General features: G+C 46.2%; 2 protein-coding genes across 5 annotated transcripts; one reads left to right on the top strand and one right to left on the bottom strand.

Moving 5' to 3' along the window:
- The first annotated feature begins 2279 nt into the window (after positions 1–2279).
- On the top strand, positions 2280–13349 carry zdhhc2 (zDHHC palmitoyltransferase 2). Of its 4 annotated transcripts, XM_084008962.1 has the most exons (13): positions 2282–2786; positions 6822–6848; positions 6938–7032; positions 7226–7346; positions 7430–7499; positions 7744–7776; positions 8179–8299; positions 8385–8423; positions 8575–8707; positions 9494–9620; positions 10774–10866; positions 10991–11106; positions 13277–13349. In XM_084008962.1, the coding sequence occupies exons 1-13, from the start codon at positions 2660–2662 to the stop codon at positions 13315–13317; spliced, it is 1143 nt and encodes a 380-aa protein (XP_083865088.1). In that variant the 5' UTR covers positions 2282–2659; the 3' UTR covers positions 13318–13349. The 4 variants fall into 4 exon arrangements, with proteins under 4 accessions (XP_083865089.1, XP_083865088.1, XP_083865091.1 ...); XM_084008963.1 differs by lacking the exon at positions 6822–6848 and having other exon boundaries at positions 2280–2786; XM_084008965.1 differs by lacking the exon at positions 13277–13349 and having other exon boundaries at positions 10951–10993.
- Positions 13350–14694: 1345 nt separating this feature from the next.
- On the bottom strand, positions 14695–21234 carry cnot7 (CCR4-NOT transcription complex, subunit 7). The gene is made up of 7 exons (XM_084008969.1): positions 21063–21234; positions 20399–20522; positions 19455–19648; positions 18263–18424; positions 17038–17182; positions 16776–16886; positions 14695–16669 (listed from the first exon to the last, which is right to left on the bottom strand). The coding sequence occupies exons 2-7, from the start codon at positions 20513–20515 to the stop codon at positions 16538–16540; spliced, it is 861 nt and encodes a 286-aa protein (XP_083865095.1). The 5' UTR covers positions 20516–20522; positions 21063–21234; the 3' UTR covers positions 14695–16537.
- Between the last annotated feature and the right edge of the window lie 132 nt (positions 21235–21366).

Below are 21366 nucleotides of genomic sequence, written 5' to 3'. Positions count from 1 at the left end.
TTTGTAGCTACAGTCGACTGATGGCACAGAAGAATAAATGAGCCGTTTTATTCTCAACCTGAAGGCAAATCACTAACAGTATTAATCACCGGGAACCTGTGGGCGTACGGGGACTCTAATCAGGGACTTTAAAAGAAGAAGAAGAAAATCTTTAAATGATTCATTCGGCGGGGTAATAATTGGCAGGCTCACACTCTCATCTTGAACTTCTTGATCAAGGAGGTCCTTCATGAAGGAACAGATCCCTGAGATGTAACGAAGAGTTTAGTTTTAATGTCAGTTCTCAGCCGTCGAACCCTTTCAGGTTCCATAAAATCAGATCTTATTCATCCAAAATGATCCGGCACGACCTCGTGTTAGAGTTACAAACATTATATGTTTTACTTCCTGTTTAAAACTCCCTGGTGTAAGATTCAAAAGACACTCCATCCAATAATTCCCATAATGCAGCTCACTGGCGTCCTTCAGTAGACCCGTAATACTGGGACCACCGCAACACCAACTCCAGTTCCCAGTATTTCCCAATACTCCAGTTCCCAGTACTCCAGTTCCCAGTAGTTCCCAATACTCCAGTTCCCAGTACTCCAGTTCCCAGTACTCCAGTTCCCAGTATTTCCCAGTACTCCAGTTCCCAGTATTTCCCAGAACTCCAGTTCCCAGTACTCCAGTTCCCAGTAGTTCCCAATACTCCAGTTCCCAGTAGTTCCCAATACTCCAGTTCCCAGTACGCCAGTTCCCAGTAGTTCCCAATACTCCAGTTCCCAATACTCCAGTTCCCAGTACGCCAGTTCCCAGTAGTTCCCAATACTCCAGTTCCCAATACTCCAGTTCCCAGTACTCCAGTTCCCAGTAGTTCCCAATACTCCAGTTCCTAGTACTCCACCTCCCAGTAGTTCCCAATACTCCAGTTCCCAGTACTCCAGTTCCCAGTAGTTCCCAATACTCCAGTTCTCTGTAGTTCCCAGTACTCCACCTCCCAGTAGTTCCCAGTACTCCAGTTCCCTGTAGTTCCCAGTACTCCAGTTCCTAGTACTCCACCTCCCAGTAGTTCCCAGCACTCCAGTTCCTAGTACTCCACCTCCCAGTAGTTCCCAGTACTCCAGTTCCCTGTAGTTCCCAATACTCCAGTTCCCAGTACTCCAGTTCCCAGTAGTTCCCAATACTCCAGTACTCCAGTTCTCCAGTTCCCAGTAGTTCCCAATACTCCAGTACTCCAGTTCTCCAGTTCCCAGTAGTTCCCAATACTCCAGTTCCCAGTACTCCAGTTCCCAGTAGTTCCCAGTAGTCCAGTTCCCAGCAGTTCCCAGTAGTTCCCAGTAGTCCAGTTCCCAGTAGTTCCCAGTACTCCGGTGGACAGATGAGTGAACTGAGAGTTGTTTCTGTAAACCAAAATAAGAAAGCAGATAATAATCCAAGTTTGTGACGGAGATTTCTTTTAACACATTTAAATCTGAACTAACCCCGATGACATCATATCTGAACTAACCCCGATGACATCATCAGAGTAACGTCCATAGACTAGAGGAGGAAACATCTCCACAGAGGTCAGCTCAGGTCCACGAGGTCAGGGTCAGGTGTAACATTTTAAATATAGTTTCACATACAGTGTGTGTGTGTGTGTGTGTGTGTGTCTGTGTGTGTGTGTGTGTGTGTGTGTGTGTGTGTGTGTGTGTCTGTGTGTCTGTGTGTGTGTCTGTGTGTGTGTGTGTGTGTGTGTGTGTGTCTGTGTGTGTGTGTGTGTGTGTCTGTGTGTGTGTGTGTGTGTGTGTGTGTGTCTGTGTGTGTGTGTGTGTGTGTGTAGATGCAATAGAATGTATTTTTCTTTTTCTTTCAAATCTAACGGCTCAGTTTTGAACAGACCCCCTCATGTCACCGCCAACAGGTGCAAACAGCATTCATGAGATATTTTACAGACGTTTCCCTCCAAAAGTACAGAGTTTGATGAGATGTGAGGCAGCTTTGCAGGGCTGGTCTCTGCTGCTGCAGGACTGCAGAATACTTCACAGGTAAGGACGACACAAACCATATATTTAATATGGTCACATATGGTATAAGGGGATTTAAATAAATACACATTTTCAGTTCTTCTTCCTGTCCAGTGTGCAAATAAAACCGAGGTGCATCAGTCAAACTGACTCCAGACCAGAACCAGAGCTCCCTCTCTCACAACGTGCATGCCTCTGTGCACGCGCGCGCAAACAGACCCCCCGTTTCCTCACGCGCGCGCATGAACTCATTGAACCCATCTGCTCGCGGTGGGAGAGAGACGGAGAGAAAATGTGCCAGGCTTGCAGCATCCCACGGACGTCATGGCAACCTGTGGGGAGTCAGCAGGGGCGGCGCAGACTCTGTGCGCGTGTGCGTGTGCGTGTGAGCTGTCTGATATTTGCCGGTTGTAGTCTGTAGCAGAGATCCGAGCCGGACGGTCAGAGCAGCGGCAGCAGGAGCAGAGGCAGAGGCGGCGGGGATGTTGCGTCTGAGCCGCCGAACAGGCTGATCAGAGCAACCGGAGCAGCGATGCAGTGACGGTCCACGGGAAGACGCGCACACACACACACACACACACACACACACACATTACACATTACACACTACACACAGGGAGCGAGACGGGAGAATAACACGCGGATGCGCACGAGAAATGATCCGCTCCTAGACTATGGCACCGTCGGGCTCGCGTAGTATCAAGAAGGGCTGTCAGAGGATCCTGTACTGGATCCCGGTCCTCTTCATCGCCCTCATAGTGGCGTGGTCATACTACGCCTATGTGTTGCAGCTCTGCATAGGTAAGAGACCAGCTGTGTGTGTAGTAGTGTGTGTGTGTGTGTGTGTGTGTGTGTGTTATTGATTTATTTATTTATTGGAGGGGGGGGGATGCAGAAGCCTGCTTGTTGTTTATGCAGTGTGTGTGGACAGTCAGTCACATGACAACAACAGTTCAAACAGGGATTGTCATCATACTGTGACATGGAAGTGTGTTTTCCTGCGTATTGTCATAACTCTGATGCTTTTTAGGGACGCGGTGCAGAGAGAGAGAGAGGTTTAAGCTTCATTATCCACCTCCCCGTATACCACTCCATCAGCACTATCTTAGAAGACTTACTGTAATAGCTTCAGGCTCTCGTGTCGTCGCCCAGGCTTCATTATCTGAATTGATACCCTCCAACAACAGCAACGCCACCGGCAGCATTATCTCTCTTGGCGAGGAGTCTAATGGCTTTTTCCCAGAGTCGGGCTCGCCTCCTGCTTTCATGCTGCCGAGCGTCGACGGTGCCTTCACAGACGACGGTGAACACAGAGCTGACCTGGATAGTGAGTAATGGTTGGTCTCGGAGGAGTCTCAGCAGCCTACTCATGTGCTCCATTTGGCAGCTTGTCAGACCGCTGGGGAAGTAGATCTCCTCTGTCAAGAAGAAGAGAGGGGGGGTGAAATGGAGATGTTTTAATGAGAGCAAACGGAGGAAAACACAGGCTCGTCCTTCCTCTGATCTTGCACCTGAGCGGTGAGACTTAAGGACGCTCATTGGGCCGTGAACCTGGACCACACAGACCAGCAACGAAACCACAAAGAGACACAGAAGAGAGGAGAAAACAACCATGAAGATGCAAAACAACCTCGTGAAAATGCAAAAATGAGCAGGAAGAGATGAAAACAACCTTAAAGACGTGAACAATAACCATGAAGAGATGGGAATAGACAACACAGGAGAAAAAGGAATGACCACACAGATTTTAAATTGATGCCATGCTGCATTGTGGGAGTGTTGAGGTCTAATCTCCTTATAATCTGTTCATGGCTTCAGGCTGAAGATGAGAATATAACAGCTGCTTATTTATCCATATTTTTATACCTGAAGTTGTTTATTTGGAATGAATATTTAGCAGTTTATTATCACCAAGACTCTATTTGCCCCCCTTGTTTAAACCTGGTCCCAGTCCTCCCTGTCCCCCCCAGAGAGGTCGGTCCGTCCCCCTTGTTTAAACCTGGTCCCAGTCCTCCCTGTCCCCCCAGAGAGGTCGGTCCTCCTTGTTTAAACCTGGTCCCGGTCCTCCCTGTCCCCCCCAGAAAGGTCGGTCCCGCTTGTTTAAACCTGGTCCCAGTCCTCCCTGTCCCCCCAGAGAGGACGGTCCCCCATGTTTAAACCTGGTCCCAGTCCTCCCTGTCCCCCCAGAGAGGTCGGTCCCCCTTGTTTAAACCTGGTCCCGGTCCTCCCTGTCCCCCCACAGAAGTCGGTCCCCCTTGTTTAAACCTGGTCCCGGTCCTCCCTGTCCCCCCAGAGAGGTCGGTCCCCCTTGTTTAAACCTGGTCCCGGTCCTCCATGTCCCCCCAGAGAGGTCTGTCCCCCTTGTTTAAACCTGGTCCCGGTCCTCCCTGTCCCCCCAGAGAGGTCGGTCCTCCCTGTCCCCCCAGAGAGGTCGGTCCCCCATGTTTAAACCTGGTCCCAGTCCTCCCTGTCCCCCCAGGGAGGTCGGTCCCGCTTGTTTAAACCTGGTCCCGGTCCTCCCTGTCCCCCCAGAGAGGTCGGTCCTCCCTGTCCCCCCAGAGAGGTCGGTCCCCCATGTTTAAACCTGGTCCCAGTCCTCCCTGTCCCCCCAGGGAGGTCGGTCCCCCATGTTTAAACCTGGTCCCAGTCCTCCCTGTCCCCCCAGAGAGGTCGGTCCCGCTTGTTTAAACCTGGTCCCGGTCCTCCCTGTCCCCCCAGAGAGGTCGGTCCTCCCTGTCCCCCCAGAGAGGACGGTCCTGTCCACGTGGGCCGACAGAGAAACAAAGTCATTGTTTCTTTAAAGGCCATGTTGTTTTGCATCCAGCGGAACAAGAGCGGCGTTGTGAGGCGTCGGAGTCACATGGGACGGCCAGATGAAAACAGCAGCAGGACGGCGTCCGCTCGGGGCCGGCGGGACAGACACAGAGACAGTTGTGTGAAAGTATCGTCAGCTGATGGCGGCTGAGTTAATCCCATTGTCTGGCTTACATAATTCACCCCGAGCCATCTGAGGCTGACCCACTTTCTCTTTGAAGCACCGAAGAGACACTTTTAAACTCGCCGCTCCCTTTTCCCCCGGGATGCTTCAAAACCTGGACTCAGGTGGACTTTATGAAGTCCGGGTGTTGTAGGACAAGGGGGTCCCAGACTTCGCCATGCCACGGACCCCATACAGCATCCGCCCCTGGTGCAAATCATATTTATTTTAAATGACCTGTACATGATGGCAAATATTAAAAAATACAGCTTCTTAATATATTTTCATTATTTTTTATGAGTAATTAATCTTTCTTCTGTCATTTCTGTCTTAATAGTCAACAGTAATATTAACAGTAAACATATTTTCTTTTAGAATTTTTCTCTTTTGTTAGGCCGATTTATTCATTATATTAAATATATAGTAAATACATATATTTTTTCATCACATTCAGCATCTTCTGTTCTAAACATTCTGTCTTCTCTGTCATAACGATATTCAACATTAACAGTAAATATATATATATATATATATTTTTTTTTTCTCTTGTCAGTAGCAGCCTAATGCCCATACAGCGTGTGTTATACTATCTAATAACAGATGTCTTATCATATTGCAGCACGAGAAAATGCCAAGAATCAGATGGAGGACAGAAGGAGGTCAGGTTCCTCCAGACATCCACGAGAAGTGATTAATAACATCTAAAAAAAACAGATTTCCCATCAAATACAGTGAGAAAAACAGTGTTATAGATCTCTCGCTGCAACCAGCGTCCTAGAAGACCACAGCGCCCACAATGCTCTTGCAGAAACGTGACTATGCATCCGTGCACACGCTCTTTAATCACACATACGCTCCGCTGTCGGACTCCGGGGCTTTCAATGCTGCCAAGGCGGCGTGCACGCCAGTTCTGGCTGCACGCCTCGAATCAGCAACTTGGCACCTGTGTGTGTGTGTGTGTGTGTGTGTGTGTGTGTGTGTGTTGCTTGGATGATGGATGATCCCGTGTACACTCAGCTTAATCATCTCTAAGATATTGGGATAAATATAAATTTGTGATGAGTGAGAACAGAGCAGCAACCAAAGGTCAAACGCAGCGATCAAAGGTCAAACCGATCAAGTCTGGGGTTTGAATTCAGGCGGAGGGTCACTCACGGAGAAGGTAGACGGTGATGGGAGGGACGAGGGAATCCACAGGCAAACACAAGAAGACAAAAACCAGAGGAATTGTGGGAGAAACGTGTGTGAGCAGGTGTGTGTCTGATTGGTGATGATGAGGTGCAGGTGTGGAAACTGAACAATGGGAGGAAGTGAAGCCGGAGACAACGAGCAGAGCCAGTGAGAATCACATTAAAACAGGAAGTGGGGTGGGACGTCACAATAAAAGGTTGGCCTGTTTGAGTCCAGATATATAGGTGTGTGTGTGCATGTTATTAGCTTTAGATGTATATGTACAATTTTACATATGTCATTTTTTTTTTTGCCATTTTCCAAATTTGGTTGATTCTTATATTTTCATTTATATTACAGTAGAGGCTTTAAATGTGTTATTTTATCCTGATTGTGTTGTGGAACTGCGTAGGCAGTGTGTGTGTGGCTATGTGTGTGTGTGTGTGTGTGTGTGTGTGTGTGTGTGTGTGTGTGTGTGTGTGTGTGGCTATGTGTGTGTGTGTGTGTGTGTGTGTGTGTGCCTGCAGGAAGGACTCTGACTGGGAGAGTGCCGTATTGATTTTGTGACTGGTGTGGTATCGAGTGTTTACAGAGTCAGTGAGCTCATGAATCACGCAGGATGAACCGCGTGGATCCGCTCCGTGAAATGATTTAAAATAAAAATAAAAGTGTGTCATTTGTCATTCTAGAGTCTATCGAGGACACGGGAGAAAAGGGTGAGTGTTTTATGTCAAATCAGAAGAGGTTTTGAATCACACGTCTACATTATATTATAGATGAACTGTGTCTTTCTCTCTGCTTCCAGTCATATACTTGCTGGTGTATCATGTCATCTTCATCATGTTCGTGTGGGCGTACTGGCAAACCATCTTCACCCGGCCCATGAACCCGCTGAAGGAGGTGAGGAGTGTGTTCCTCTGTGTGATCCAGCGCTGCATTTAGACTCATAATAAGTGCCTGGAGCGGGATCCTGACACACACACACACACACACACACACACACACACACACACACACACACACACATCATCTCACTTCCAAGCTGAGCATGTGTGACAGGTGTGTGTTGTCCGTCTCTCTGGCCTCCTCCTAGTTTCACCTGTCCTACTCTGACAAAGAGCTGCTGGAGCGTGAAGACCGGGGGGAGTCCCAGCAGGAGATCCTGAGGAGGATAGCCAAGGATCTGCCCATCTACACGCGCACCAACTCCGGAGGTGAACGCCACACGGAGCTCCTTTCCACGTCCGCGGGTCAGAGAGTTTCCACTTTGCTGATTCCCTTCACTGTGTTTCCTCAGCGATCCGGTTCTGTGACCGCTGCCAGCTGCTGAAGCCCGATCGATGTCACCATTGTTCAGTCTGCAACAAGTATGGCCCTCAAAGAACACACACACACACTATATATATATATATATATATATATCATTTAAATGTATCGCGTTTGAAGTTTTTATGTGGGTGAAATTAATCCATGCATAACATTTGATTGCCGCTATAAAAGACGAGACATTTGCAAATTATTCCAACTTTATAGGCGACTGTATATATATAGAATTCTGGCAGGCGGAGTGAGATTGACTTCCACTGACCTCTGACCTTTGCTGTGTTACAGATGCATCCTGAAGATGGATCACCACTGCCCCTGGTACGTAGTGGCACTTTAAATAAAACCAAATACCGACGTTTATCATCATTATTATTCCTTATTATTCCTAAGAGGCCCCTGACTGGTCGAGGGAATCAGGCTTAGCGGCCTCGTTAGTTCTGGTTAAATAGCAGCTTGTAAACACCGATCACGCGGTGGAACAGAGAGCTGTGTTTTCGCTGTGACCTCGCTGTGTCATTTCCTTTTGATTGATTCACGAAAAAGAGCCGAAACAGAAGAAGTCACAATGCCAACGTGCTGGAAAAATGATCCGGTTGTTTTCTGTTCTGACCTCGGCGTCCGGAGACCGAAAACAAACGATTTGACTGGGAAAACCTCTAATAACCTTTCTTGTAGAGTTCCGCCTGTTTGACCGTCCTCTCCTCTCCGTCCTCGTCGCAGGGTGAACAACTGCGTGGGATTCTCCAACTACAAGTTCTTCATGCTGTTCTTGGCGTATTCGCTACTCTACTGCCTTTTTATAACCGCTACAGATCTTCAGTACTTCATCAAGTTTTGGCTGGTAAGCGCGGCTCCATTGATTGTGTGAAACGTCTAATCAAATCTGAACGGAACATCCCAAAACTCTACATTTTTCTCTTCCGAAGGCCGGAGGTAGAGCACATTTCCGTCTGAGAGAATACCTGGTATGAACCGACCGAGTAGCTAGCGGCGCTGAGTTAGAAGGCGTTTGACGAGATCCTCCTAGACCGCTATAGACTAGAAACCTCTGCAGGTCCCCTGAGTCAGCGTTTTTTAGTGTTTTCTGACTGTTCGGTCATCGTCTTCCTTCCTCAGAACGGCCTCCCGGACACTCAGGCCAAGTTCCACATCCTGTTCCTCTTCTTCTCGGCCTCCATGTTCTCCGTCAGCCTGGCTTCACTCTTCATCTACCACTGCTGGCTCGTCTGCAAGAACAGATCCACTCTCGGTAGGTGGCACACTTCCTGTCCCGACCGTACCTTTATACTGGAAGCTGTAATTAAACAACCTGTCAGAGTTTGAGACCTTCGTGGAGGTCATCACGTTCTGCTGCCGCCCCCTTTAATGTGATTGGTCAAAGGATGTGTGATGAAAATGACTTGCACACCTTGAATGTGCAGCATTTGTGTTTGCATTTTGAGGAATGAAGTGAGCAAAAATTAAAAAAGTGCAGAATATTTGTCATGAAAAGTATTTTTTTTTTGTTTCGAAGACTGAAAATAAACGTCTTCATGTCCGTGACGTTTCCCGTCCTCCTGATTGTCGCCCCTTCTCCGTCCGCCGACAGCGCCGCGCTAATAACGAAGAAGGTTTCATTGCATTTTTCCCGCCATCAGTCACCGGCGTTCCTCGTCGCCGTGGTGATTGGATGAAGCCTCTCCGGGCCGTTATCAGACGCAGCGGAGGCTTCTTTCCTCTCATTACGCGTGCACAGAGGCACACTTTGTCTGCGAGGTGATTACCCACAGAGGAGAGTGTGTTACGATGCAAAAGACACGAAAGGCTCAGAGCGCGTAAGCAGCTTAGTAACAGACACTGTGAGGAAGAGGAGTCACACATGGCGGCCTCTCGATCTGCTTCTCCTCCTGCACAACAAAGACACTCTTCATTCAGAGGACTTTCATTGAGGCGGCCGTCTGAATGAGCTCCCTGCTAACGGTCTGAATAATAGATTAGAGAGAGAGGGAGCGCTGCATTCGTTCACCTGTTGTCCTCCCCGGTGTTTCCTCCCCAGAGGCGGTGCGTGCTCCGGTGTTTCGCCACGGCACCGACAAGAACGGCTTCAGTCTCGGCTTCAGCAAGAACTTCGGGCAGGTGTTCGGCGACGAGGCGAAATACTGGCCCGTTCCTGTTTTCTCCGGGTAAGGGGTCTTCAAACCCAGGTACCTGAAACCAAAGAAACAAATCACATGAAGCCAGTCTGTGTGTTCATTATCGAAGACTTCCCTCGGGCGGGTTGGGAAAACACTAAAAGAGCCTCGGTGACGATGTGTCGTTTTGAGTCCAGACTGAAGGACAAGCAGGTCAAAGACTTCAGGCTCGGTTTCAACAAACACAACTCTGCAGTGTGTCTCCGAAAAGGAGATCAGTAGAGAGTTTAGGTGACTGGTTATAGATAGACAGACGGACGGACGGACAGATACCCACAGACAGACACACTCGAAATTCCCGAAATTCAATTCAAAAAGGCGTCTTAAAATACACTTCATTCAAACTCAACATTTCACACAATCACTTTTCTACAAAAGCGTCTCTCAGACATGCACTCTGCTGTGTTTTCACCAGCGCCCCCTACTGGCCGAGGCCTATTAAGAGTAGGTAGTATGGAGTCAGTAGGTCTTTGAGCATGTCACCCAATCATATGATGCAGTTCGCTGCAGCAGAATGGGAGATAAGCTGCGGACAGACACAGAGATGCACACTCAATCACTCACTCACGCACCAACGCATGTAACCGATCACACGCTCCTCCCGCTGGAGAAAACTGCAACTACATAGAGGAACGAGAAGCGTTGAAGGAAGGAAGTCGCTCTCCGGCTTCGGGGATTCACTTCACAAACAAAATGAAAACACTCGGATTATTCAAACAGTTTTATGTATAAACAGTTGTAATCGCATACAGAAGCACATTTTGTTTTCTGTTGACTGCAACAACTGGTTATGTGGATTTATTCATTTATTATTTCTGGAAACTCAAACACTTGGGGATTTCTCCGTGGGAGGAGTGACACTGAAGTGAGACTGTCTAATTTGTGAAAGATGAATCAAAGACCTCTTGTGAATGAAAAGCTAAATCCATCTGCTCATGTTGACTAGATGAATATCGCTCTTTATGACTCACCCTGTGCTCCTGTTACACTTTATCATTGACCAAAATCCCAGAATTGCTTACTTTAACATAAACTCCACACACATATGATGAAATACACCACATGAATACCATCGATGCTTATAATATCATCTTCATATTACCAGCTATAAAAGTTGTGCTTTCCCACGCTTTGGGCTTCCCAGTTTAGGTGACGGTTGCTCGTTCCCGACATGTCTGGTGAATCTGGACCCGGAGCAGCCGACGTCGCCCAGCGGCTCCAACGCCGCCAACAAGGGGTGAGTCAACACGCCCCGGTGGTTTATTAACTCTGTGGGTTTAATGATGCAGGAAGGATTCAAGTGTTTTAATGAATCACTCAGATCACAGATTTACAGGATCTAGGACTGTTTCTGTCTCCAGAGCAGCGGAGGGCCACCAGTTCCCCTCCAAGCCGCTGAGGGAGTCTCAGAGCCGACTGCTCACCAGCACCCCCTCCTGGACAGAGAGTGACAGTGCATCAGAAAAAGACAGGAAGGGTAAGCTAATGTCAGGGGCGCAACTACACAGTTTTTTGGGGGTATGCAACATCAATTTTGGTGCCCCCCCCCCAAAAAAAAAAAAAAAATGCACATCTTAGTTAGGCTACAGAAGTTTACTGAAACAGATTTCACATATTTCCATATATACTATAACAACTGAGGTACTTTACATTTACATTGCAAAGGTACAGTAAGTACTGTAAGTGGAGAGATAAAAGTCCAAAGAAAAAGTACATCTATCTGATTCAGTCTTACCAGTAGGCCTAGTCATTCATAATAAATCAGTTAACTAAATTCAGAACAGAATAGTGACTGCCCTATACTTCCACCTCATATTAGACCTACCTGCTACTTTCCCTTTCATTTCCTGATCCATCTCCATCCTCACACCTGAATAAAATTGATATCTCATTAAATAGTTGATTTACACACATAGAAATATGCATTAGTCCACTAAATAACTACTCATTGTTGTGTGTTGCAGTCTATTGTTAGCTTAAATATTCACAATTAGAAAACATCCAATTCATTGTTATATGTTCATTATGTTGAAGTGATTCTATAGTTTCATCAGCTACTTGTTAATGTTGCCTCTATGACATAAGGGAAAAAAGGTACAGGCCTACAGTACATCATACTGTAACATTGTGTCAAGATTACTTGTAGGACATTTTGGTTTAGCCTACTCTTGGTGATATTCATGAAACGGGTTAGCAAGTAACGTTAGTGTTGAAAATGATTAATAAATCAACGCCTGGTTCACACTGGACGCGGAGCGCCGCGAATACGCGCGGCCCTCCCGCGCCGTGAAGCGATCGTTTCGGCGTCTGCTCTATTTTTTGCGCGTGCCGCGAGCGAACGCGTCAATTCTGGCAGGAAATCACACAGAGAAACACGAGACAATCCGGTCAATTTTCAAAATAAAAGCAATTTTCAAAATAAAATACCGCGATTGACAAACGCGATCATATTTGTGTATCTAAACTCGCACTGGGAAACAGGAAGAGACAATACATTTAATAAATGTGAAGAGTAGATAAAAAAAGTGTATTTCAACGGTATATCTGCACTACTACTGTCTTCTACCATACACTCTCTGTGTGTGTGTGTGTGTGTCCCTCTCTCTCTCTCTCGCTCTCTTTCTCTCTCTCTCTCTCTCTCTCTCTCTCTCTCTCTCTCTCTCTCTCTCTCTCTCTCGGAGAGAGAGAGAACGGATAAATACAAGAAGTGTACAAACTTCTTGGTTACAGAAACATGCTGTATTAATTGTACGGGGTTTAATGGAAAAAAATAGCTCTGAATGAACAACAGCTGAGCAGAAGCGCTTGTCGACCGCCGCGGAGAAATACGCGTCTGGTCTGAACGGGGGGTGCGCGGATCGCTCGCGATTTTCGGCGGCGCGCCGCGCCGCGGCGCTTCCGCGTCCAGTGTGAACCAGGCAGATTGAGGGCGCTCACCACAGTAACGTCGCTGATTATATAGCATCTAGCAAATTTAAGAGTGGCCAGGCCTTTATTTGAAACATATTCTGAGAATAGTCATGAGTTAAAAGCGCAAGAACATATTATATTTTCTCCCATCCTTGTTTTGGCGCCCCCCCTGGCGGTGCGCCCATATGCACCGCATATACTGCATACCCCCTTTTTGCGCCACTGGCTAATGTTATACTTCCTTATGATGTCATGGTTATCCATAATCACGCCTTTTAAAATATCGCTCTTTTAGCATCTTTTTGACAAAAAATACAAAACAATTAATTAAGTATTTGATTGGCTGTGAAACACGACAGGAAATGGCAATGCCCCGCTAAAATAAAAGATAAGAATTACAGTTTAAGCTACACATTTAAATACATCTTTGATGCAACAAAATTAATAAATACTATTTTTTTTCTTTACTCTTTTCTTTACATATTCATCCTCTGTCTGAAATGCTATGTTTTTTAGTGTGCTTCAATGGCAACAGCTTGGGCCCATGTTTACTTCCTGTCAGCTGATGTCATTCGCCTACACCACTGGAAATAATTTACACTATTTAGAATAATAACGTTTAAAACTGACAAGGCATTGTATCGATTTCTGAAAAAGGGTTGTGTGTATTTCACAGTATTTATACAACACCTGCTTTATAATGTAAATGTAATTTTACAACCGACGTGTTTGTTCAGGTGCCAGTAACCCGGTGATGACCATCGAAAATGAGGCGTAACCAGTCGGAGACGCCTTCAACCTGGAAAAAAAGTGAGTTTTTTAAAAGTCACATCGAAAACATGAACGTATCAGGACACAAAACTAATGTGTTTCATCCAACAGGTGTGTGCACCCCCCAACCCCCCTCGGTGTTTGTGCCTATCAGAACGTGACAGGGCGGTGACATCATCGATACTTCCTGGTTTCCCATACTGCACCCTGCTTCCGAGAGGTTTTACGTGACTGATGTCTTGTACAAAGCAAAGGAGAAGAAGAAAAAAAAGATCATCATCATCATCATCATCATCAGTGTTTTCAGCAACTCGCTGCTATCTGAATGTATTCAGGGCTTCAGAACAAATTGCATTCCAACAATTTCACCTTTTTTTTCTTCGTTGTGTGAAGAAGCACAGAGATCGACGAGCATCGCTCACAGAAACTCTCCGAAGTCGGTTTCACGTTTGTGTTCTGCAGCTCAGCACATCAGTGGACGGTTTGCCAAAACGTTTGCACACATTCAGTATAGATTAGTCGTGGTGTTTCAGTGACGTAAACGGTATTCCTTTAGACATTTCCTTGTTTTGGAGGAGGGGGGTGTTGAGTGTCGTGGACGTTGATGCATGCTCTCATCTCAGGATGTCAAACACAAACACAACCGTGTCGTAGTGAACTGTACCACGAGAAGTTCTCCCTGTTGCTTGGATTGTTTGTTTTAAAAAAAAGGTGTAGTCACGACTAATTTACATATGAACAAGGGCTCTTCTGACTCGTTATAGCATGAGTGAGGATGCTGCCGTCACACTTTAACACCTGAAAGCCGTCTGGTCTGGCCAAAAGCTTCACCGGCCGGCCAGAGGTCACGAAGTACAAATATAGTACGTTACAGAACTTAAAGGTTGAGTAGGTCATTCGGGAAAAAACACAGATTTTTGACTTTGAACGCTTCCGTTCAGACCTCTGTTCAAAGCCCCGCCCCCTTCGTTCAGGCCTGTTCAAAGTCCCACCCCCTTTGTTCAGACCTCTCTTAAAAGTCCCGCCCCTTCGTTCAGGCCACTGATCAAAGCCACACCCCTTCCATTCAGGTCTCTGTTCAAAGCCACACCCCCTTTGTTCAGGCCTCTGTTCAAACCACGCCCCCTTTGTTCAGGCCTCTGTTCAAAGCCCCGCCCCTTCATTCAGGCCTCTGTTCAAAGCCCCGCCCCTTCATTCAGGCCTCTGTTCAAAGCCACCTACTCAACCTTTAAGTAGAAGTTTATAACCGTACATTTACTTGAGTATTTTTTTTTTTTACTCCCTACATTTTAAAAACAAATATCTGTACTTTCTACTTTGAGTCTAATTACATTATTATATTTTTTCTTATTAAATGCCATGAAACATAGTTTTACTTTACTAAACTTTACTATACTTTGAGTACATTTCAGAACCTGTATTTTTTTTCCAGTTTTACTCGAGTTCAATCTGTACTTCTACATTTACCAGAGCATAATTGTACTTCCACCGGAGTACTTTTGCTGCCTCTGCCGGCCGCCAGCGAAGCCTCTCCGTGTAACGCTGCAGATCTGCTCCTGGTCTAAAAAGAAAGAAAGAAGAAGCAGAGTGTGGGGAGTTTTTTATTCTACCTGACGACGTGAAGCTGTCGACCTGCTGCCGAGCATGAACGGACACACGAGCTCCAGCTGCTCTCCACGAGGATGCTCGCCTGGAAATGATGAAACCATCGATGGGATTTAGTCGGTAGAATGTATGCTTGTTTCAAAAAAAGGAAAGAAAAAGAAGCTTCGTTGTGACAGTCTGTGTCAATCTATATTTTTCTATGATCCTGTCTGTATGACTCCAGAGACGATGTGTAAGAAATAAAAATGAGCTCATCTTCCAAACTCCGTGTCATTGAAAGGACGTCACAGTCACAGCTTTATGGTAGAAAAAGATTCAAGCCTTTATTTACAAAATAATCTAAAAACAATCCTCTCGTATATATTGCATATTCTCCCTCTACTCGGTTACAGCGTGAAAGATGTGCTGCAGAAAAGAAACCTCAGTCATCGGACTTCAAAACCTTACACTTCAACACACACACCTATGGAAGTTCAGGATAACTGCTATAACACGGCATTTATTCTTTTTTTTTTTTTTAGTACATGCAACTCAAACTGGAAAATAATACCCCAAAAAACAAAATCAGTCAAAAAGGCCACAGGTACAAATGAAATGTAACTTTTTTTTCTCTCCATCGAGTAAAAGTTTTCTTTTACGACGACACTAAAACTCTACGAAACCTCAATTTCAATTAAAAAAATTCACTTTCAGCGCATCTCACTTCAAGTGAGTGTTTTTAATTGTCGTTTTAAGGTCGTTAGTTTGGTGACGCCACCTAGAGGTGAACCAGTGCTTCAGAGTGTTTACATGCACTATAAATAATCTCTATTCCTCCGATGAAAAACCACATGTATGCATCATACATATTGTGTATATATATTTATATCTATATATCCACGTATTTAACTATTCGGAGTGCTATCGTGAACACAAACGGAATAATAGCAACTAACAGTACGTTTTTTAGCGTCCCACCTACACTCACAACATGTTGGTTAAAGGCTTATCACAGTGGGATTAGAGCTTATTCGGGTCATTATAAACATCTTTATGCCAACAAAAACAAACATGAAATATTCCTGTGAACATAAACTGACCGAGAGCTCCCTTTTCTCAGGATCATACAACGAAAGTGTCCTTTAGTCAGATTAGCAGCACAATAATTTAAAGTTTAAAAGAGAAGAAATGCAGCTAATGTTAAGGCTGAGCGTGCGGAGAGCGTTTCTGTTGTGGTGACGATAATAAAGATGTATATGTTCACAATGTAAAACGGGAACGTAGAGAAGGCAACAAAGACACCAGAAACACACTTCTTGTTTTCCATATAAAATCAGGTTAGAGCTTTAAAGTGCAAAAACATTTCTACAGAACGTTTGTTTTTTTAGGAAAACTAAAATCCCATCTTTTCAAGCATCTTGAATCCAGCTGATCCAACCAGGACACACACACACACACACACACGCACGCACGCACGCAAGCACGCACAGTCTAAGGTGAGCAGAGCCAATGAGAAGCAGCTTGCTAAATGAAGTATGGGGTTGTTTTTTTTCGTGTTCTTCCGGTCTAAACATCCGTTTGGCGAAGCGAGGCCTCGGAGCCGCTCTGATTGGAACGCGGGACGGCGGGCTTTCAGAGTGATGTCACGACTGCTGCTTGTTAGCCTCCTCTTCGTACGCGTTCCCCGTCCCGTTCTGGACGTAGGCCGAGCCGGAGCCCAGCCCGTACAAGTGACCACAGTACTTTGCATCATCGATGTGATCCTCGAAAAACATCTGGTAGAAAAAACAACAACAACAACAACAACAGAAGGGGATACTGAGGAAAAGACGCTTGCAACACACACACACACAACGCTTCTGTCGGACGTGAGCAGCCTACCTCTCTCATCTTGAAGAACGCCATGCCTGTGAGTAACGAGTCGGAGCCGGCCTGATGCTGGGGTCCGATCCTCTCCAGCTCCAGCTGCTCGGCTACTTCCTGCAGCCCTCCCTGAAAACAACAACAACAACCAATCAGACGCTCGCTTCTAATCAAAGCTCAGTCAAAAAGAGATCACAACAGCCATCAAGGTGCAAAGCTTTAAATCAACAAAGCATGAGATAACCCTCCGGTGCTGCCTACTTAAATATTAATTGAGTACCTTCAGGTTTTTACAGCTCTTCATGAGGTACTTTACGTCATAAATGATTGGAAAGTACAAGTGAAGAATCTCAAAGAAGTCCACCTCCTCCTCGGGCAGGTTAGCGTTGGACAGAATCTTGATCAGGTATCCAAAGTCATAGCCACTAAAAAACACAACACATGCACGCCTTTTAATTATCTTGGCTTTTAAGCAGCAAGAGGTTTTGTTACTTCCAATCCGATGACACAACGATAAGACATCACCATCTTTTGCCTGTACAGCACCTGAATATGCACGACGGGGCAACTAGCTACACAAACACACTGCATTATCCCAAAATACAGCTTTGATTTTAGCATCCTGCTATTCAGCGACTGAAAAACGATGTTCAGTTCACTCACAACAGACCGATTATCCCATAAGATTAACAGGTAATTCACAAATAAATGATTGAGATCCGGCATAAATAAAAGAAACACAACGAAGAAGACAGAATAAACAAAAAAACAACATATAATTAAACATAACATGACATTGAAGCCTGTTGGTAAAGGAGTGTTCTAAATACCTGAACGAGATGACAGTGGTGTTTCAAACCTAAGCTTTGTTTATTTTCCAAAGCCTGGTTATCTTTAGCCTCAGTTTGCCATGGAGACACAGTGGGAAACTGAGTATGAAATGAAGATGTTAAGCAGCAGATTGTAAAAGAAATACTGGCAAAAATTAAACAAAAGAAGAGTTTCTACTCACTAGAGACCAATACAACAATCCAAGTGTTCATTGCACTTGAGAAGCAACATTTTAGAGTCAATTTCAACTGGATATTTTCTTGTTTTAACGCATGTGTGTTTTCTGCGTAACATCTTACTTCTCACTAAAAGATAAAAGGCACAAAATAAAAAAAAGACAAAAACGAACAACAAACAAAATTACATTTTTTATAACTAAACAACAAATATGATTAGTAAACATTCAAACGCAGGAAGATGTCTGTGTTTAATGGGTTGAATAAAAGCGTATTGAGAAATAACACGCCTTTAAAATTATATGGAGGATTCATATTAAAGATCCTGTTTATTATGATTCAAATGAGCCAGATTCAACACAATAAGTGCTCGTTTATCATGTGTAATGAGTGAAAGTAAGCTCCGAGGTCAGAGAATTTGTGATTTCCGTAAATACTTCAGCCGTTGCTGTGCAGCTCGTCTACCGCAAAACGAAAAACAAACTGCAAAGAGAATACCTGTGAAAAGACAGCCACTTGACGCCGTCGCAGAGCACCACCCCCGACGTCATCAGCAGCTCCGCAAAGTACAGCGTCTCGATGCCCTCGTCCTCGTGCTTCTTGAACTGAATCCCTGAGGTGGTGAGGAGCTCAATGGAGTCCTGTGCATACATATCTTCTCTGGTGACAAAGATAATCAAGCGGGTGTGAGAGCGGCACGTCAACATCACAATTATATATATATATATATATATATATATATATATATATATGAAAAATAATTCCCTGTTTCCCCTATATGCACCTATCAACGGTGGTACGTCGCTGCTAAAATATGACCGCTGCTGCTGTTGGAGAGGAGGGGAGGGAAGAGCTCCATCTTATTTTTATCTTTCTACACTTCATATCCAAGTATCCCATATAAATGGAGAGGAGAGAGGAGGAGAGGAGACAGGTAGGGAGGAGAGGTGGAGAGGAGAGAGGTGGGGAGGAGAGGTGGAGAGGAGAGAGGTGGTGAGAGGGAGGAGAGGGGAGAGGTGGAGAAGAGAGAGGTGGAGAGGAGAGAGGTGGGGAGGAGAGAGGAGAGAGGTGGAGAGGAGAGAGGTGGTGAGGAGAGAGGTGGGGAGGAGAGAGGAGAGGGGAGAGAGGTGGAGAGGAGAGAGGTGGTGAGGAGAGAGGTGGAGAGGAGAGAGGTGGTGAGGAGAGAGGTGGAGAGGAGAGAGGTGAAGAGGTGGTGAGGAGAGAGGAGAGGTGGAGAAGAGAGGTGGAGAGGAGAGAGGTGGAGAAGAGAGAGGTGGTGAGGAGAGAGGTGGAGAGGAGAGAGGTGGTGAGGAGAGAGGTGGAGAGGAGAGAGGTGAAGAGGAGAGAGGTGGTGAGGAGAGAGGAGAGGAGAGAGGTGGTGAGGAGAGGAAGGAGATGGTGAGGAGAGGAGAGAGGTGGAGAGCTCCGTCTTCTCTTTAGAAACCAATCTTATTTTGCACTACTGACGCTTCATATCCTTCATTCACCTCCGCTGCTTCAACTCCACCCTTGGGTTAACTCTGCAATCTTGAGCCATGTCTGAGGTGTTGTGGGACGTCTAAATCTGACGTGAACAAGGAAAACCCTCGCTAACTCTGCTGTTACAGATAAGCTGAGGCTCTCTACTCTTGGTGTGCGTGTCGTGGATTTGACGCTGTGAGGTGAAAAGAGAAGCCCGAGCTCATCTTACGTGAGGTTAAACTTAAAATTGAACTGCCACGTCGACGTTCCCGGAGGGTACTCCCCTTGCTCGTTCATGAACGTGAGGCCCAGCTGGATTATCTTGAGCAAGTCCACGTTGCAGCGCAGCAGCTGGTACTGATAGTCAGCGTTGCTTCTGAACTCTCCGATGGGTCTGGCTACCACACCTGGAAACTCTGTGTCCTGCAAGGAGACCCAAACGCTTTATGCAGACAAAATAAGTGACGCGGCAAACTGCCGGTTCTGTAAAAGTGTCTTAGAATTGCATTCTCTCTGCTGGCCACCAGGGGGCGACTCCTCTAATTGCAAAAAGAAGTCTGATTGCATGGAAGTCTATGAGAAAATGGTCCTACTTCTCTCTTGATGTATTATCTCAGTAAACATTGTAAACATGAGTTTATGGTCTCAATCTCTAGTTTCAAGTCTTCTTCAATCCAGCATGATGTTCATTTAGTACATTATGGTCCATTTAGAGTCCACCAGACCAGAAAGCAGGGATGCTTTAGGGGGCGGGGCTTACCTGCTGATTGACAGGTCCATTAAGAGTCCAACAGACCAGAACGCAGGGGATGCTTTAGGGGGCGGGGCTTACCTGCTGATTGACAGGTCCATTTAGAGTCCAACAGACCAGAACGCAGGGGATGCTTTAGGGGGCGGGGCTTACCTGTTGATTGATAGGTCCATTTAGAGTCCAACAGACCAGAACGCAGGGGATGCTTTAGGGGGCGGGGCTTACCTGCTGATTGACAGGTCCATTTAGAGTCCAACAGACCAGAACGCAGGGGATGCTTTAGGGGGCGGGGCTTACCTGCTGATTGACAGGTCACTAACCACATCCTTCTCCAGCTTGAGCCCAGAAACGCTTTATGCAGACACAGAAAAACCCCCAGAGGCGTGCGTTCTGTCTCTCCCACCCTCTCCTCATCCACTCACCATGGCGATGTAGTTGTATTTCCGGATGACATGTCTGATCCGCTTCAGCTCCTCCTCCAGGTTGTTGGCCCAAACCTCACATATTCTTTGGCTGTGATCCACAGTCGCTGCGGGCATAGTGCCACTGTGTGCACAGAGATGGAGAAGACAGTTAGTTACCGACATGGCTGACACTGTGACGAAGAGGTGGCAGGACCAACACCAAACACATATGACGTTTCTGATAAGTGATCTCAGGAGATGCAGCCTGCTTGTGGTGATCAATAATCACAGATATCTCAACATTGGGAGAGCTACAACAAGCTCACAGAGGCTGTGTGCCTCCTTTTTAGGATTGGAGGCTTCATATTAGAGGCTCAGCTGATGGGTTACATCAACGTCAGGACGTGTGTGTGTATGTATGTGTGTGGATGCTGTTAGCTCGCTAGTTAGCTCGTGGCTAGGCTACCTGTAGCTAGCAGTTAGCATCGGGCTACAAACTGAGCTAACGTGAGCGGGACAGCGGGAGGCTCTCTGACGGGATGCTAACACACGTCTCTGCTACACGGCTAGCTGGACGGGTTAATAAAGAGTGTGTGTAAAAAAGAAAGAAGCCCCCCACACACAGATATACACAAACACACACTTCGCTAGTGCAAAGCTCACGGCAGCGTCGTGAACTCACCGTTCCCCGAAGCGGGCCGGTGTGTGTGTTCGAGCCCCGTGCTATCTGGAAACGGTCCGTTTGTCCTCCGTTACGGTGCCGGGGTCTTTTCCGCTAACTTTTAAATAGTTTATAATCAGTAATGTATCGGTGTCAACCCACGGCTGCCATCACAGCTGAGCGCAGCCTACACCGCGACGTCATCACGTTAGACGGAAACGTCACGCGCGTAAGCGAAGCAGCACGCGGAGGAGAGCAGCTGGTCACGTGGTGTCCACGTCTTATTAGTTAGTAAGTACAACGAATTATTATCACATGTAAGAAT

The sequence above is a fragment of the Eutrigla gurnardus genome, assembly GCF_963514095.1.
Source record: "Eutrigla gurnardus genome assembly, chromosome: 5".
NCBI classification, from domain to species: Eukaryota; Metazoa; Chordata; class Actinopteri; order Perciformes; family Triglidae; genus Eutrigla; species Eutrigla gurnardus.
This window is presented reverse-complemented; position numbering and strand designations above follow the sequence as displayed.

Coding starts and splice junctions, on each gene's coding strand:
- zdhhc2 (XM_084008962.1), top strand. CDS start 2,660: ATGGCACCGTCGGGCTCGCGTAGTATCAAGAAGGGCTGTCAGAGGATC. Junction 7,347..7,429: donor CACGCGCACCAACTCCGGAG/GTGAACGCCACA, acceptor GTGTTTCCTCAG/CGATCCGGTTCTGTGACCGC. Junction 10,867..10,990: donor TCCAACGCCGCCAACAAGGG/GTGAGTCAACAC, acceptor TTCTGTCTCCAG/AGCAGCGGAGGGCCACCAGT.
- cnot7 (XM_084008969.1), bottom strand. CDS start 20,515: ATGCCCGCAGCGACTGTGGATCACAGCCAAAGAATATGTGAGGTTTGG. Junction 16,887..17,037: donor AGAGCTGTAAAAACCTGAAG/GTACTCAATTAA, acceptor TGTTGTTTTCAG/GGAGGGCTGCAGGAAGTAGC. Junction 16,670..16,775: donor CGTTCTTCAAGATGAGAGAG/GTAGGCTGCTCA, acceptor TTTTTCTACCAG/ATGTTTTTCGAGGATCACAT.